Consider the following 17,955-nt stretch of genomic DNA (forward strand, 5'->3'; position numbering starts at 1 on the left):
ATCTTAGAAACTCTGAGCAATAGTTGTTTTTAAAGGAGGGGTTTTGTGCATATGGACTAAGTCTGCAATATTAACATTACGTGCCAGTCTTAAATTTGGGAGAGAGAGGGGGAGAGAGAGGGTGAGGATTTGAAGGAGAACCTGTAGCTTCTCTTTATCTCTGTGTAACTTGCCATAAGCTATTAGATAACGGTCAACTTTTCCTTTGTTAATGACAGGTAGGCAGGAGAAATTTGGACCAGGAATGCCAGCATGACATGTTTTCAGATAAAGACTGTGTTGGTGTGAGGCCACGATAATGAACAATCAAAAGCAGCTAAACGCAAAAAGATCCCATTTGGAGTCGTCACATGTTCTGAGGTTTGCACCTTCCTTGTGTCCAGGCTCAGTTCTTTGCTGAAAACAGTCAAACTGACGATACATGGTTTTTGGTTTTTGCATCCCAAGGTATATGTTTTTTTTTGTTGTTGTTGTTGTTTTTTTGTTTTTTTTTGGCCATGTGACCGAGTGTGGGGACCATCAGAAGAACTTGACTAAATTTAGGGGTACTTTAAATGGTTCTAGCAAAATGTAAAACGGCAACTAAACCTAATGACATTAGCCACTTCCTGTTGGCTCGCCGTCCCCCTCTCCTGTTGTTAGACACGTGATTTTGCAACTTAAAGGAAAATTAGGTGTCGTAATGGTTAAATCTATTTAAATCATCTGAACGACTAAGGAGGCTTTAAGAGGACTACATAAAAAGCTGATTCACAGATATTCCCAAATGTTATCTCTTTATCTTGTTACCTACTTGTCTAGCTTATGTTTTAAAGGACCAGTGCATAAGATTTTGTGACATCTGGTGGTGAGGTTGAATATTGCAATCAACTGAATATCCCTCCATCACCGTTACCTTACCGGTCGTGTAGGAGCAACTACATTGGTCACCTCTTCAGACTAAAAAGCCCAAAGGCTTTCTTTAGAGGCACTGTTTGGTTTGACTCTTCTGGGTTTCCGTGGAAGAGGAGGCACTCCCTATGAAGATAGCTAACAAACTTTTGATTGAGGTGATTGTACACTGATGAAAACATGGTTATAAATACTCTAAATCCTCCACACTGCTCCTTTGAATCTGATACAGTAGCCTTAAAGTGGACAACTGGGGTCTTGTGTCTTAAAGTTAACTAAATTGTAGCTTTAACATACTTCAAATCATGTCAGCTGTTGGCAGCATCAACATCAAACTTCAGATGGATTCTCTAGAAACAGGAAGTGGAGAAGCTGAGCAGACAGGAAACAGTCTTACATGTTACAGTCAAATGCAGTGACTCTGATTTCGTTGTGTAATGTGTGGTTGACTGATCACAGCTTTAACGGGTAGACAGTGGAGGGATTTTTTGTTTTTTTTTCTATTTTTTGTTTATGCATTTTCTAAAGCCGAATAAGAATGCCAAAACGTGTAAAGTAGACGACAGTGTAATCTAATATAAAATGGCAACTTGTCACAGCCGAGGAGCAGTTTAAGTCTAGTTGATCTCTAACATCAAACATCAGTATTATTAGTGAGGGGTATTTTCTCAGCCTTCTTAAACATTGTATATTGTAAATTATACAGATTATAATTCTAACATAAGACATTTTATTGGAAACAAAACGGAGAAAAAAAGAAAAAAAAATGTAGTTCAGCCTGTGTGTTTCATGTTTGCTGTTTTTTCTACCAAGAAAAAGAACTCTTTCTTTGGGTTTTCTCTGTTTTTGTTCTAAACTCCTCTTTCAGTTTGATCCTTTCCTCCTCTGTTAAGTCCTCTAAGGCGTTGCTGTGTACTTTCTCTTGTGGTGATTCCCGTTCTTGTGCCGTGTGCTTCTTCTTTAGACGACACAGAGTAGAGTAGAGGCCATGCTGTCCGTCTTTCTGTCTGTCTGTCGGATCAGTCCGCTGGGGGTCCGGGCACCGGATTCTCTCACAATGAACCGAACCGGATACAAGGCTCTTCTTCTAGAAACTTAAGACCACCAGGATCAAATTACAATAATCATCTTTACCAAACTATACATAAATAATGAAATATTTAGTATCTAAATGAAGAAACACCTTAACAAGTATTTAAAAAGGGATCATTTGTGTAACTTTCCTGTAGATTAAACACTATACTGTATATCTTTAGGTTAAATAAAGCTGAAATGAAAAGGACATTTGAGTAATTCAGAACTGTAGGTGACTCTTTTTTGATAACCTCGCTGTATATAACTGCCTTCCATACAGCTCAGCTCCGTCATTATACTGACTGTTTCAGCAGGCCAAAAGAGGAAATACAAAGACGAACCTTTTTCTTTCCTGTTTCAGCTTATTTCCTAGAAAATATCTTCCTTTACTACAAACAGTGAAACGCGTCCGTATGGGAGAGAGAAGTTAAGTGAAATGCTTGACGTGTTCAGTTTGTGCTTGCTGTTTTTCTACACCACGCATTCATTGCATTGTGCAGACGTGGTTCTGAGTTCTGTTGGAACTAAACCACAAAATAGGCATTAAAACCTCCAGTTTCACCAACTTTAAAAATGATCTCACTGTACATGTTGATGCAAATTAACAGTATAGATACATATGCTGCACTAACAACACCGTCGCTTCAAGTATCCTATAGCCTGACGTACCAGAATATGAGTCCGCTAACACGCCACTGGGATTCCATTTTGGCAGTGGCGTGTTTCAACCGATACAGAGAAACAAAATACCTCTGCTCGCAACTGGATAGTTCCTACAACCAGTCAATCCAATTTAACTCCACGGCGCTTAGATGACGTGGATGACAACGTCGCTGTTACTCTTCTGTCCATCACTGCTCGAACAGCTTGATTGGCCCGGCACATCTTTGCCAGGGCATAATCTGTTCCCAACGGAGTGACTCCAGACCAGCTTCCACCCCCACCAAAATGTTGTGGCCGGGGGAAGTTCGGGTTTGCGTCCAGGCTAAATGCTCTAACGGTTTTAAGATCTGTTGTTTTTAAAAGGAAACACATGGAAAGATTTTTTACAACTGCATGCAAGAAATTTCTAGGTCAAGTTGAATTTCCTATTATGACTTAGATTACAGCCCCGTTGTCAGAACGATGGTGTTTAGTACCATCCTCTACACATTACTCTCCAGGGAACTCCTGGAAGAAAGGGGCTCTTTTCTTACTATCGTTTTACTTCTTTTCCTATTTATTTGTCAGTGGTCAAAGCGATCCTGCGTACTCCTGAGCAATTCAACACAATGAGAGGTGTTCTTTGTCTCCCTGGGGTGAATAACGCCGAGCTGAGCTGAGTTCATAGCCATGTTTGAAACTGGGAACGGTTCGCAATGGTGCCACATTGGTTAGCGTGCTGGGGCCATTTTGGACAGAAACATCAGAGCAGCTAAAATCAGAAGGGAGATTGTGTGTTTCTTTCAGAGGTTTTGACGTAACTCACTGCTCATAGCCAGAGTTTTAATTTAGATGTACAGGACGAAGCGTTTTCCCTTGTACTTTTTTTTTGTACTCCTTGTTAAAAAGCAATATTTTGAAGACTGTACAATGATGAGGCGAGAGTTGCACATGTCCGTGTTGGGTTTTACATCCAAATACTAATGTATCTATTAGATTGATTCTGCATTTAGTGTTAAGACCTCATAAATAACGACAAACTGAACTGGTATTTCCATGAGGAGCAGTGGAAGAAGGACTGTTTTGTTTTATTTTTATTTTTTTTCTTGCAGAGACACTGATTCAAAGAGTTTGATTCAAAGGTTGCACTTTGGGCATCACGTGAGTCGATCCTCATTAGATCCATCAGATGCAAACACTCCACATAACAATCGGCTGGAGCAGCAGGACGAGTTTTTGAGCCATAGTCACAAAGCAGGACTGTCCATCTTCCATAGCTGCCCCTGAAAACCGCTAAGGCCAACCTGTCTATCTACAGCTCTACAGTGTTTAGTCCCTTAGTTGTATTTAATCCCCAGATGTAACTGCCACTTGCGCTGCAGCCTTCCCTGCAGTCTGAATTTGCAAATATGAAGAAAATATGTAAGGGAGAGAGGCGTTGTTTGGGAACATTTCGATAAAAGGGATGCCTAAGGATTAAAGGACCCTTGAGTGGTGGACGAGAGACGACCCTGTAGTGTTATTAAAAACATGTCCGTAGATTTTAGATGTGCTTCACATCAGTAAAAGAAAGAAAAAAAAAAAAAAAAAAGACAATTACCTGTATATTTTTGTGACGTGTATCATACAAGTGTGCTCCAACAATAATGTCCATTTGTGTAAATGTATTTATTTCACATTGTATATATTGTTCAATGCAAAAAGAGAGACCTATGATTCTGTAACTTAAACTACTATGGGTTGAAACATTACATGTGTTACTCCAGACTATGCCTTTCAGGATTATTACAGTAGAGCAATATCAATTAAAACCAGGCTTCCAGTTTTGAAATCCGTCGTTTGTCTCTGATTCTTCACATTGTTCTCGTTGTATCCAGCATGAGTGTTTCTTCTAGAGTGTCAGCAAACAGTAAGCACATCACTGACTTAACTGAGTAACGGAGGAACCGGGAATTATTTTGAAACTCACCTGTAAGTGGAGAACAGAGCAGTAAAACAGATTAAGGCGACCTCTGATCACAAGGCCAGGTTCAGGCTAGCAATATCAAACATGGTTGACAGCAACCAACCTTCCAAAGCGTGACTCCAAACCTCGTAAATTAGAGTTAACAATATGAATGGAAACAAAACCGAGTGGTCCAAGACATGTTATAAACATGGTCAGCTATTTTTAGCCACATGCAGACTCTAGTGATAGCAATGTTAGTCGGCCATTTCTAACAGATATTCATGGTTTCTGGATGATCTTAAAGAGCCGCTATGACAAGGGATCACAAAGAATATTCAACCAGAATAGAACCAGACCTGTTCACAAACATTCGCAAACATAGTTCAGGGAATTCTGACCCATATATATTTTGGTTCACAACCTAAAATATAAATTAAAATGAAAGAATATAATAATAAAATTCCAACCAGATGCCAGTTGGGTCCAAACAAGAATCATGACAATTTCAGAATTATGACTTGTCTAAAGAAACTCAACTTTTAATGTGAATACAGATATCTGCTGAACTTCAGCAGGTTTCTGTTCAAGTTCTACTGAAAATAGACCCTTTGGGCTTGGCCTTCTGATTGGTCTGCTAACCACCAATCAGAGGGCTCCTTACCTTTGTCTAGTCCCGACTAGCCATGTTACTGTTAGACAAACAGTAGCAATGTGGGGGTCCATTCCCAGAGAGAAACTTTGAAAACCTCTAGACTTATTCAGCACTGAAACTTGTAATTGTGAATCTTTAAAAAGGGTGAAAAGACAAGTAAACACACTTATCATAGTTGCATTAGCAACGTTAGCTGACTTGCCTCCATGTATCTGTGAAGGTTCTCGGTCAACCAGGTATGTCAAATAAAGCAGAAAAATAAGAACAAATGGAGCTTTTAAACGTTCTCCATTGGAATAGCTGCCACAGTGCTATTGTTGATCTAACCTAGCAACAGTAACATAGGAAGTCGGGGGTTGACAAAGGCTAGGAGCTTTCCAGTCGGAGGTCAACGACCAATCGGAGGGACAACATTGGGTCAGCTGTTTGCAGAACCTGCTGGAAAGTTATCAGTGGTTGGTCAAAGTTTAACCACCTACTGGACCGGAGTGTGGAACTGGCGATGAATTTTAAATTCACTGGTTCACTACGGGGCCAGTCCATTTATTTGAAAAGCCCAAACAGCTACTAGCATTATTTATTTTAGTGCCTTGTGAAAGGGAACCATCAGAGTGAGTGTCAAGTCAGGGCTAACATTGATATTTAATTTGCCAAACACCAATCTCTCCATCATTATTGTACCATAAGCAGAGAGGTCAGACTGTTTTTTCGAATATTGTTATCTAATCATAGAGCTGTTTTCATCAACGTTTTTGCTTGAGAAATGTACAAAGATGAATGAAAACAAAGAATGAGAGGAGGGAAAGAGAGAGGGGGAGGCTACGAGGGAAGAGGAGAGAGGAAATGGGAACAGCTTGCTCCGGTGGGTGGCTAACTACTGTCCATTCTCAATGGCCAGATCTCCTGCTCTTGCCAAGGGCACTAAATACACAGACACACACACACAGATTAAGACATGCTGTGGAGAATAAGCATACACGAGTAAAAACACAAACAGAAGACTCCATCACTCTCTTTGTGAATGACAAACCTCTGCCCTTCTTCCCCTCAGTCATTCCTCTTTCTTTCTTGTCCCAACCATCCCCTCCTTTTACTCTTATTCCCTCTCTCACAGTCACATTCACACCTCCTTGTTTCCCCCTCTCTCTCTCTCTGTCTCCCTCTCTGTCCCCTCTAATAGCCAGCAGCAGTAAATGGGATGCAGAGGCCAGATATTTAATGTAGCAGAGAGCCGTGAAGCGTTTTAAGAAGCCTTTTTCTAACAGGGGGAGCCCTGACCTGCAGGCAAATATTTTTCAACCAGATGACATAAGAAGATATTAGTGGAAAGAGTGCAATGTTTTCATATTTTTTTTTCACACTCTCTCTCTCTCTCCCTCTAAAACACCTCTTCGCTCTCTCTTCGGTTCGGTTTGCTGCCTGGCCACTCAGCCCTCTGCACAGATGTTTTATTTTACTTGCCTTTTTGGAGTTCATTTGTTTTATTTTATCTTTGATTCATTATTATGATACGATAAAAGCTACTTGAGCATTTCAGCTGCCGAGGGGCTCTTATCGTTAACCTTGTGGAACGCGTCTAAGAGTGAGTTCCACACGCCGCATCGCTAATGGCCAACTTAACTCCCTTCTTCTCCTCCTCCACCTTCTGGCTTCATCTACATCTCTCCCTCCATCTCCGTCTCTCTCTCCGAGCACCGTTCATCTCTTTATCCTGCTCCTGTACTATCTCTTCTTTACTCTCTTCATCTCCTCCTACTATATTTATATTTTTTTCTCACTTTTCCGTTCAGTACTGCTTACATTTTTTTTTTGTGCAGGAAAATACACAAAGCACAGGTCTGTTTCGCTCTGCTCAGCATAACTGACTAAACAATGACGCCGTTTATTGTGACTGTTTAACTAAAAAGAGGATACAACCCTGATCTGTCACTGTTGATAACCGTGATGAGCCGAGTTACTCGGTGGTTTAAAGCTCGGCTGTCTGATGAGACTCTTTCTACGCAGCCGCTAATTCATCCACGGCGAACGTTATTTTTGGGGTCCCACGGGGTCAAAGTTTCAGCCCCATTTCCTTCTCCATTTACATACATAAAGTTTCACTGTTATACCAGTGACACACAGTTATGGCTGCTCATAACACCTAATGATACCATTAGTCTGGTCATGTAGAAGCTGCCTTGCAGATATGAGGTGTTGGAGGTTGTCAACATTTGCACAACCTAATGAATCCCAATCCAAACGATAAGTCCCACTTTCCATTCTGATGGCTCTGTTATAATCGTTTACTGTAAATGAGGTCAAATTTCAAGGAAACCCTATTATCAATTTGGCTTTTAATGGAAAAGCAGACAATTAATGTTCACTTTAATTTATGCATTTATTTAAAAAAAAGCAGTGTCCAGATCTACCAAACTTAGCAGCATCTGTTCTGAGCCTGCAGAGAATAAAGACGTAACGTACTGTATGTCGCCGATGTCTCTACAGACAGTGATTGTGGTGGAAATGACAAAAAAATTTATGCTTTCTTAAGGCAGAAAAATATAACATTTGTCAAATTAAAACATGAAACCTAAACACACAGTTGCACATCCCTCTCCATCCTTTGAGGCTAGGATTGTACTTATTTTATTTCATAAGCTTGTTTGGTGTTCATCCCAGACATCGATTTTCTGGAAACATACTCCTTTACTTTACTTAACTTTTGAAAAGAAGCCTTGCCTGTATGGCCGATGTGTTGAGCGGTGCACTTGTCACAGGTCACACACCTTTGTTGCAGCCACTCTGTCACTAAATTCGGACCAATATCTGAGGTCTGACAAGGAGGGAAGCAGTGATCGTGGCCTGTTACCAGCATTTTGTTTTGTTGCTCTAAAAGCTACTGCAGCTCCTTTCTGGTGCTGGAGGAAGACGTTGCAGGATCCTTCAGAATGTGGATGTGATTTTCACCTCTTAATATGGTGCCAACCAGGGTGAGTCTCCGAGGGTGACCATATCTGTTTTAGGATATGTGACCTGTAAAGTGCTAATGTGTGGCAGCTTCACACTGATGGCACCAACAGTGTTTCAAAGGTCTGGTTTGGAGCTATTTAACCCCTATTTTATGTGTGTGTGTCTGTGTGTGCGTGGGTGTGCGTGTGGGTGTGTGTGTTGCATCCCTGCATGTGTGTGTTTTATCTCTGTATCCCCTTGTATCAGTGGTGGGGTTCCCTCGGGTTTCACAGACCTGGTGACACAGACTCACGGTGGTAATGGCCTTTCACAGCATCTAGCTCCCCAGACACAAGCACACACACACACACACGCGCCAACACACACACACACACTAAAACCCACAGAAACACAGATAAGGAGAATAACACAGTGCACGGTGCCGAATAAACGTGTGCACATATGTGAGCGCAGATGGAGTTAAAGCAATCTGCAGCGTTGCATGCAACATATTTTGAAGACTGGTAAATGTTTCAGAAATGACAGAAAATGTACTGTAGATATCTTTAAATGAAACCAAACGTTGACAAGTCATTCTCATGACTTTCTCTTTCTTTTCTTCTCCCTTGCCCTCCATTGACCCTCTACACCAAATCACATGCAGCCTTAGCTTGGATGCTAACTAGCAGACCACTCCCATGTAATTTATAGCCCCTCATTTGCTCAAACGTCAGATGATTTACTTGCGCCATGTTCTTTTCCTCTTTCTCTCTTTTTGACACTATCTCTCTGTCAATCTTTTTTTTTTTTTTGCCTTTTACTTTTTGTCATTCACTTTTAATCTTATTCAGTATGACTATAAATCACCACCGCCTCACTTCTACCCCTCGCCCCTTTCCATTTGCCCATCATCTCATCCTCTTGTGTCATCCCATTCTCCGTCCTATTCCCTCTCCTTTCCCATTCTCTCCCCCATCCCTCCATCACACGGGGTGTAAAGTGGCCTCGGTGGCTGCGTGCATGTGCGATGCCTGCGCGAGCTATAAGAGGGTCAGCTGTCTATTTGCACTTTTAACGTCTTAACTCCATACGATGGGCCATTTATTCTCGCTCGCTCCTCTCTCGCTCCCTCTTCCTGTCCTCTTTCAGTGTCTATTGCTCTCTATCTCTCTCTTAGGACAGTAAATGTTTTAACTCTCCATTCTATGGGCCATTCATTAAGTTAGTGTACTTTAATAAATAGTCTGATGTGTCACTGGCTAGTGAATTAGTGGCACTTTAAATCCCCCACTAGTGGCCAATAGAGAGCTGGAAGGTTTGATATGCTGCGGCCGCTCATTCTCAGGCAACCAATTAGAGCCAACCAGGGCCAATATGTATGTTAATGACACGTGTTTCAGTATTACAAACTGTTTTGGTGGCTCATCTCTGCTTGCAAGAAACTAGAGACTGTTTTCAAAACAATCACAGAGACAGCTCACATGCTGACAGCTCTAGTCATGCTGCTCATCTGTTCCTTCAGACCTCAGGCTGGCCAATCATCATTCAAGGCCCTCAAGAAATTGAGCATGCCTTGAGGAGTCAGATTTTGATTCATTTTGTTATTCCCATTGATTGTTGGCCCTTTCATTTCAGTCGTAATGGAAATAAACCAACTTCTTTTCCCTTGTAATCCTTTAGCTGTTGTGTTTCCCGCCCTGTCTTTTCCTGTTTTCACTAGGTGGATGTCAAGGTGTTGAGACTGGGAGAAATTGGATCCGGAGGAAATCAGCATTGGTTAGAGTTGGAGGCTGGGATCAGGACTTTATGGAGAGCTGCGGTTGTTCGGTTAGCATGGCTAAGCTAACCCTGCCCCTGCCTGGATGGTCAAATGGTTGGTTTTATCTCAGTGTGCTACGGGACTGGGTGTGTGTTTTTTAAGGTACGGACAAACAAAACCGATATCAAACAACTTCCAGTAACGGTCACTGTGACGTCACCTCACGTTGCCAGAGTCTGGGCCAAATAAGTACACTTGAACACGGCACACAAACTACTAGGATAAAAAGTTAGCAAGAGCAACAAACGGGCGTACGGCGCTGGTCTCTCTGAAGTAAATTACACTGACAAGTTGGTGCATAGATGATCGTGATCAGATTAGATAAAGGTGTAAAACAAAAAAGGCCTTCAGTTCTTTTCATTGACCTTTGTCTCTTTGTTTACTTTCTGCCACTATTCAACATGAATCAGCTAAAAGGCCGGCAAATGGGGTCCCACTAGTTTCAGCAGGAAAAACAGGGGCATATTTTTCAACAACCAATTGTAAACCCCTTTAAACCTATGATACCTACAGTGCATAGACAATTGATTGTGGAGCTGAGGTGAGGTTTGGCAGGGAAAAGCTGTTGCCTAAAAGGAATGAGGAATTTTTTTGGTTCTGGTTGACTATTAATCAATGAGCCTGGGACAATGGATGAAAATACAGTATGTCTTTTGGCTCATTTATTTATGTATTTATTCTGTATGTTGCAGTCTGTCACAATTCAATCAGTGCAGGACATTTCACTTGATCTGCAAATCTTTGAAAACTTTATTCCATATTATTGTTCTCCCATCACAGCTGCTGATGTGAAACTCACTGCGATTCGTTTTAAGGAAATAAATAAACAAATTCTGTGCATTTATAGGTTGATTCCCGTGAGTGAATGTAAGTGATGATAAGTGTCTGAAGTGCCCCAAGCTAATAATACAGCCTTGACAGGGGAAAGGTGATTGGCATAGACAAAGTGTGTGTGTGTGTGTGAATGGATGATTATGTGTATGTGCATTGTCAAGAGAGGCAGGAGGTTAATTCAATCCTATAGAAACGCAGCATGGAGGGGATTGGACAGCACAGCCCTGAGGGTGTCACTGGCCTCAACCCCAATAGGGGGCAGAAAGCGTTCCCGCACACACACACACACACACACACACACATACGGTATGGACAATGTGACTTGAGGGTACAAAATCTGAGAAGCCTAGGAAAATCCAAATTGTTTTTATATCTAGTTTCTGGTGCATTTCATTTGGAGCCGAGGAGGATAAATGATGAACATAGATTAAAATATATATATCTGTCTATTTATAGAACCTGCTGCATAAAACAAGGACAAGAAAGAAGAGGACGTTTAGAGAGAGGCGGTGATGGAGGACGGTCAGAGGGTTTGAGGGCAGAGGGAGGGGAGAAGGGAATGGAGTGAGTGGAGAAAAGAATGAGCGGTGCCTGTGGAGAGTGGGGCGTGTGGGAGAGGTGTATAAGCGGAGGACAGAAGTGACCAAAATAGAGAGTATAGACAGCAGGGTGACGCAAGTGTCAGAGGGAAATGGAAGAGATAGCCTAAAATAAGACTTACATCAGCACAGCAAACTCACTCACAGCAGCATATTTGTCAAACACGCATGTTCCTGTGTTGTTTCTGATGTATGTGCATATTAGATGACAGCAGCTGTAAATTAGGTCTGACAGATGGACAGCACAGGCAAGTAAAAAATTTGGTCAGGAATTTTTATTTAAACATGATCATTTTGAGCTCTATGGCTTGTGGTGTGACGACAGGGAACACAGAGTTTCAGTTTATACTACCTCTTGTGATTTAGTTCTTACGTGTCAGTGAGCATTTTAACTAAGAATAAGAATTTAAATAAATAAATAAATAAACCTATCCGAGAAAGTATTGTGTCTCCCTCTTCTGGCCTCGACCAAAGAAAAACGGCACCAACTTGTCCTCATAGTCAATTTCTTACTTTTTTAGACTGCAATTCTTGCTCTGGACACAGTTTCTTTTTTTTATCTCAAGCACTACAAAAGTTTTTTGCACCCTTCCTATATTCTATTTCATTCTTTCTGATCATTAGACACAACTCCTTCATGTTTAACAAAGCAAGAGGCAGTCAGAGCAAGTACAGCGTCAAACTCTATCCAGCTCCCGGTACAAGAAATGCTTTGTTTTGTACAATAACTGACACAGCAAATAACATTAACTTTTGAGAATTTTCACTTACAAATTGACTCAGTTGCACATTCACAGAACCTTGGTTACATTCATAACCCTCATTTTTCCACAACAGACTCTACTATTGTTGTGGCTTTATATACTAGTTGTTTGCTTTTGGCCACTGATTGCTGCTATGGTTGATCCCCTCTTCAGGTCTGACAAACCAGTGATTGCTGGCAATGATGATATTGTTGATGTAAATCATTGTTGCGCCACATTGTCGCTACAGACACATGAGTTAAAACTCCACTGCAATACGAGATTGAGATAGAGAGATTAACCTGGTCCTGATTAGATTAATCATCCCCATATGAACTTGTTATGTGCTGGAATGTAACCAAAGTTTACATATATTTTCCTGCACTGCAGCTTTAAAGGCACCTTTAACTGTTTTTGACCCCTTCTAATGCTATGGAGCCACATTTTTTGAAGTGAAGTTAGCCCACATTTACTTGTTTTGCCCAAACCAACATATCCCACTAGGCATGCTTAAGGTTTCTTAGACCTTAGACCACATTCATACAAACATGCTCACAGACGTGTGTGTGTATGTGCACACACACGCACTGGAAACAAATCAGAAATCAGTGGCAGCCAAATGATGACCTCGCTCTCACCATAGCGCTATTATTCAGGAGCTAAAAAGTGCTCTTGAATTCATCAAGCCTAAAAATAAATCTGTATGTGTGTAATGATGGGAGAGAGAGTGATAGCATGCATGTGTGTAACATTTCCATATGGAAAATCTAATATTGCATTTTGCTTTAAGAAACACATGCAACCCACCCTCCAATTTATTCCACTTTTCCTAATCAGCAGCGAGGCCAAGGATGTCTCCATACATATTCATGCTGCTCTGAAGACTCAGAGAGACGATACACTTACAGCCTGCATTTAGCATGTTAGACTTAATGTTATTAGACCAGCAAATACAATTTGGCGAATATAAGTCATACACAAGTAATTTAGAAAACGAGGCAATATTAATTGTGCGATCGTCGTCCGGTTTTAATCCCGTTTGTGTGATAGCGCTTCAATCTGTGGAACTGAATGCGACTGGCTGAATAAATTAGTACAATCAATGTATGACTAGATTCTTTGTCGTGTGGACACACTGTGCAAATCTATGCAAATGTCTTATGAGGAGAGGATAAGAGAAACTCTTCTCGGCTAACAACGCTCTTGATGATCATAGTCTATCTGACACTGTGGTGTAACGTCATTTTCAGCCTCTCACAGGAAAAGAAAGATGAAAAATAAGAGGAATTTATGAGGAGAGATACAAAAGAGATGAGTGTTTTCTGGGTAAATGGTCAAACCATATGTGAATGTTTGCTTGTAGAGTGATGCAGAGGATACCTTTAATGTCACTCATTCTGTCACACCTTCTCTTGATGGTTTCATAAAATAACTATGATCAGGTTTACTGGGTTTTCTCTGCCCCTCCCAGCATTCCATTTTTCCATTTCTTCCTCCCTCCATCTTCCTCTTCTTTTCTTCCCCACCCCTTTCCTCCCCACCTCTATCCCAGCCCCTAGCCGCCTCCCCTCTCCTCCTCTCCCCTCCCTTTGCTCCTCTCTGCCTGGTATTGATTAGAAGGCGAACCTCTAATCTCCTTAAGGTCATTAGGAACACTTAATTAAAACCTAGTTAGAATGCCTTTGTTCAACCAAAGCAAATTGCAGCTGTTCAAACGCGATTAGTATGATAACGTATAAACTTGTCGGCAGGGAAAAATGTAAGAGAGGGCCTTTTTTTGGTAGAAATGTTTACACAATTTAAATGCAGAGCGCCTGAGTACACAGTGGAAGTCTGAACTGCTGTACTTGAGCTCGCGCCTCAGCTTCTGATGTGTGTGATTTTGTTTGTGTGTTAAGGGAGTTGTTTATAGTTTGGATTTATGCACGTTGCTGGCTCAGATTAGGCAATGAAGATTTGTTTTAAAGGCCCGAAGAGGTGGTAGTGGTGGTTGTCTTGTCAGAATAATATCCTTCATCTTGGGCTAATTAAATCAAAACCAGAAATACTACAAACAAACACTTTTTCGTGTCTAATGTGTCCGCCATGTACCATTAGGCATTAACAATAATAATATACAATGCGTCATTTGGTTACTTTTACACACACAGCTCGATCGCAGATGCATGCTGTAATTAGTAAGTCTTTGTCAATCCTTACCGAGGCCCAATTAATATCAGACACAGCAGTGCAGCAGTGGCCTGCATGAAATTGCGACCCCCTGCCTCATTAAATGGACAATATTTCAGTATTATGAAATGTGGCTTCATTCATTTAAATTTTTTGTGAGCTACTGCACAAGCTGGAGCCTCAGAGGCCCTGATAGCTCACCTTGAGCTGCCCGGGTTCGTAAAAGTTGGAAAGGAAGCTTGTGGAGTAGGGGTTAGAGAAGTGCACCCAGAACAGAAGGGTGAGTGGTTCAAATCCCCTCTTTATCCATGTCTCAACTGCCTTTCAGCACTGTTTGGGCAAGATGTTTAACACCCCAACTGTGTATGTGTCAAATGCACCCCAATTTGGGATTAACCATTCACTTAGAAATAATGTTTTGGAATCTGTTGCACCGGTCTTCCTTTGAATAATGATTATTTGTAGACTGAGTAGTTATTCAAAGCATGCCTGGCTTAAATTAGGAATTGATGCATTATGTGTTCATTCTGTTTTAATTTTTTTGCGCTTTTGTTTTTGTCTTGTTTTTAACTTCTCTCCCTCATACACAAACCAGATATATTTTTCACAACTTGAGACAAACAATACATTTTGAGCTGATATGATCTTTAACAGTCTTACATCCAGTCTGTGTGAACAGAAGCCACTGCACTTTCTTGTAGAGGTTCTGAACTAATTTTTGATCCCATCTGTGCATTCTTCCTTTTAATTGATTCATTTTCGTTTTTACATGACTAAATGGTGATGTATGTGCTGGTAATGAATATCGCTGAGTTGATTAGACCATAAGAAATAAATAAAATGTTCCCTATGCTCTGTCAGTGGCCGGAGCGGATCACCGTTGCCTAGCGACGGCGGTAGCGTTCCTCTTTTCTCTGAGAGCCACTTGTCTGAGACGCATCCCTCTTAGGAGGGGGGGCAAAGCATTACTACCAGGCAGGGGGTAATTATTTAAATCGCATATTAATGCCTCGCTGTCAAAGACAATCTTTGGTGTTTTGTAACAGAAGCTAAAGGGATATACGTCGCCGCGCTGTTTGCCTCCAGGGCTCTCAAGTTTCCGTTACTTTGCTCGTGAGGAGTGTAACGCTGCGCCGCCGTTACTTTGTGCCCGGTATCCTGCCGCCTCGAGCGCTGCTGGCCAGATGGCAGCTCGCGGTAATCTGCTTAGCAGCGCGCGCCGCATGTTCTGAATGAGAGATGTAAGACAGGGAGGAAGAAGAAGAGGAGCTTTGTCAAGTTCAGCTGTACTGTCATTCAGCCTTTTTTTTTTTTTTTTTCTCCCGCTCAACTCTTTCTTACAACAAGGGGCAAAACAATTCAAGTCATGTCTGGGGAGGACTATTTTTTCTACGGGAGCCGCGTCTGTCCTTGCTGACAGACAGACAGGTGTGCGGACCAACAGGTAGCTTGTTTTGTTCGACTCATGCCAGAGCAACAAGTGTTTGTTGACGCTGCACTTGTGATGGGGACAGAGCTTTAGTCCGGGGAGTCCACAACGACAGGTAAACCCTCGAGGAGCTTCCACATATTTTAGGGTGTTTATCTGCATAGAGTTGCAAATTAGCCCTCCTTTTATACCCTGTAAGCTTTCCTATTTTCTAACGGACGTTACAAGCAAGAGCCTGGACCTGTAACACTAGAGACGAGAGCTGGGCTGGCCTCTTTTCGTGTGTCAAAATGTGAAATTGAAGCTGCTAAGTATTGTAATGAAGAGAGCTTTGGCCTAAGCCTCAATTTCCAACAAACTTATGTGAAAAGCCGTTCAGTTGGATATAACCTGGAGGCCAGGTGCCAGAGGAAAAGGGGCATGTTTAATTCAATGGAAAATGAAGAAAAGGTGAAAAGCAATGTAGCAGTATCAGTTGAGCTGTGCTTCCATCAAGCTGTACATGATAGTGTAGGCTTTGGCTAGGGAATAGCCTGCATGGCATTTCACTCTGCTCAGATTTGTCTCATGTTGGATTTTGGTCTGACCACGGCTCTCTTTCCTTCTCTCTTTTCCCTCTCTAGATCGTGAAATCCTACCTATCATGTGGAGGCTATGGTTGTGGTTTGTGTGTGCGCGTGTGTGTGGGACGGAGACAGTGTTACAGAGAGCTAAGCTTTGCAGCTTCACCCCAGGGGCACTGGCCTGTTAAAAAATGTCCCTGTAACCCTGGAACCAAGAAACCATGACAGTCATCACTTATTCAAACGCTGCTGGAAGGCTTCAGAGAGAAATCCGGGTTGTGGAACATCCCTCCGCCTCCGGGAATGTTCTCTCTGAGTTTCTAGAACCTGGAACCATTCTGGAACCATCGGAGTATCCGATTCTAAAATGTTGTGAGGTCAAAGGCCAGAGACGGACTGAAGAGAAGGAAGACTGGACCACCAAGTCAGGAGCTAAGGGAGAAAATTCGCGAAGCAAAGCAGGCAGCAGAGTGAGGATGAAAGGAGGAAGGAAAGAGCTGTGTAAGTTAAGGAATGATGACAAGATGGAAACAGGCAAAGCTGCACAAGGAAAAAACAGGATAACTTGGAAAGACAAGAGTAAGATAGATATATCGGGGAGACGGCCAGTTACGGAGAGAGAAGACGCACAAAGGGAGAAGAGGATGAGGAAAAATAATCAGTTTGTGTGGAATAACAACAACGAAAAGAAGATGAGGAGGCAGGTCAACACCACGGGGATGAAGTGGCATCGTATCTTCCGCTGGTTACCTCTCTTCTTCCTCAGCTTCTGTGCAAAACCTGCTTCATCACAGGTAAGTGTGCCTTTCCAGAGTCAGTTTTAATTCTGATCAAAATACCATGTTATTGATAACATTACAAACCACAACTGTTAGATCGTCTAAGGAAAAGCACATGTGCAGCTATTAAGATTAACAATGGCTATGTTCTATACAAGTGCAATTCATTGACATGCACATTTCTTTAATTTGAATTATTTACAACTGTGCTTTTCCTGCCGTCAAAAGTGTCAGAGGCTACTGTAAAATCAGTGAATGTCTATAAAAACAAATCACACTCGTTTTTTTTTGTTGAAAACAATAGGTTTTGTGTACAAATAACAAATGTACTACATCATAACCCAGAAATTAAGTTATTTAATAAAGCCTTGAATAAGATTTGTCTTGCAAGTTACCACTATATCCAAATGTTTCTGGTTGCAGCTGCCCCATATAAGTAAAACTCAGAACAGCTAGGCAGAATGGAATGATCACACTTGTTTAATCTTTCACAGGGACATTTTCCACGAATGGAGAACATTGCTGCCTTTAAGCCAGTGTCCACCTCTCCGCCTCGTTCCACCTGTGGCGTTCCAGAGCGGAGCAGCTACTGTCAGTCACCTTCCTCACAGGCCGAGCTGCAGACATGTTATCAGGCCTTCTGTATCCAGGAGTGTCCCTATAGATCTTCCACTCCTCCGTATGCCCCGCTGCTGCTAGCTGCTCACAGGTAGCATTAAATATATATTCATGTTTATACTTTATTTTAGAATGTTAAACAAATTATGATCTTTATGAACTTAAAATAAGACTTAAAACATGTTGATGACACCATTTATGTATACAGAATGTACAAGTGATATAAATGACTTTTAACGTCCCTTGGAGACAACGTACTGACACATC

General features: G+C 41.6%; 1 protein-coding gene across 1 annotated transcript in view; it reads left to right on the forward strand.

Moving 5' to 3' along the window:
* Positions 1 to 16,338: 16,338 nt before the first annotated feature.
* Positions 16,339 to 17,955, forward strand: part of ush2a (Usher syndrome 2A (autosomal recessive, mild)) — a gene marked incomplete at its 3' end in the record, with an annotated part of 180,403 nt that continues 178,786 nt past the window's right edge. The window contains exons 1-2 of the mRNA XM_084541903.1: positions 16,339 to 17,085; positions 17,565 to 17,779. Of these exons, the coding sequence (XP_084398029.1) occupies positions 16,513 to 17,085; positions 17,565 to 17,779 (788 nt within the window). The 5' untranslated portion in view covers positions 16,339 to 16,512. The remainder of the gene's footprint in view (positions 17,086 to 17,564; positions 17,780 to 17,955) is intronic.

The sequence above is a fragment of the Chelon labrosus genome, assembly GCF_963514085.1.
Source record: "Chelon labrosus genome assembly, chromosome: 3".
Lineage (NCBI taxonomy): Eukaryota > Metazoa > Chordata > Actinopteri > Mugiliformes > Mugilidae > Chelon > Chelon labrosus.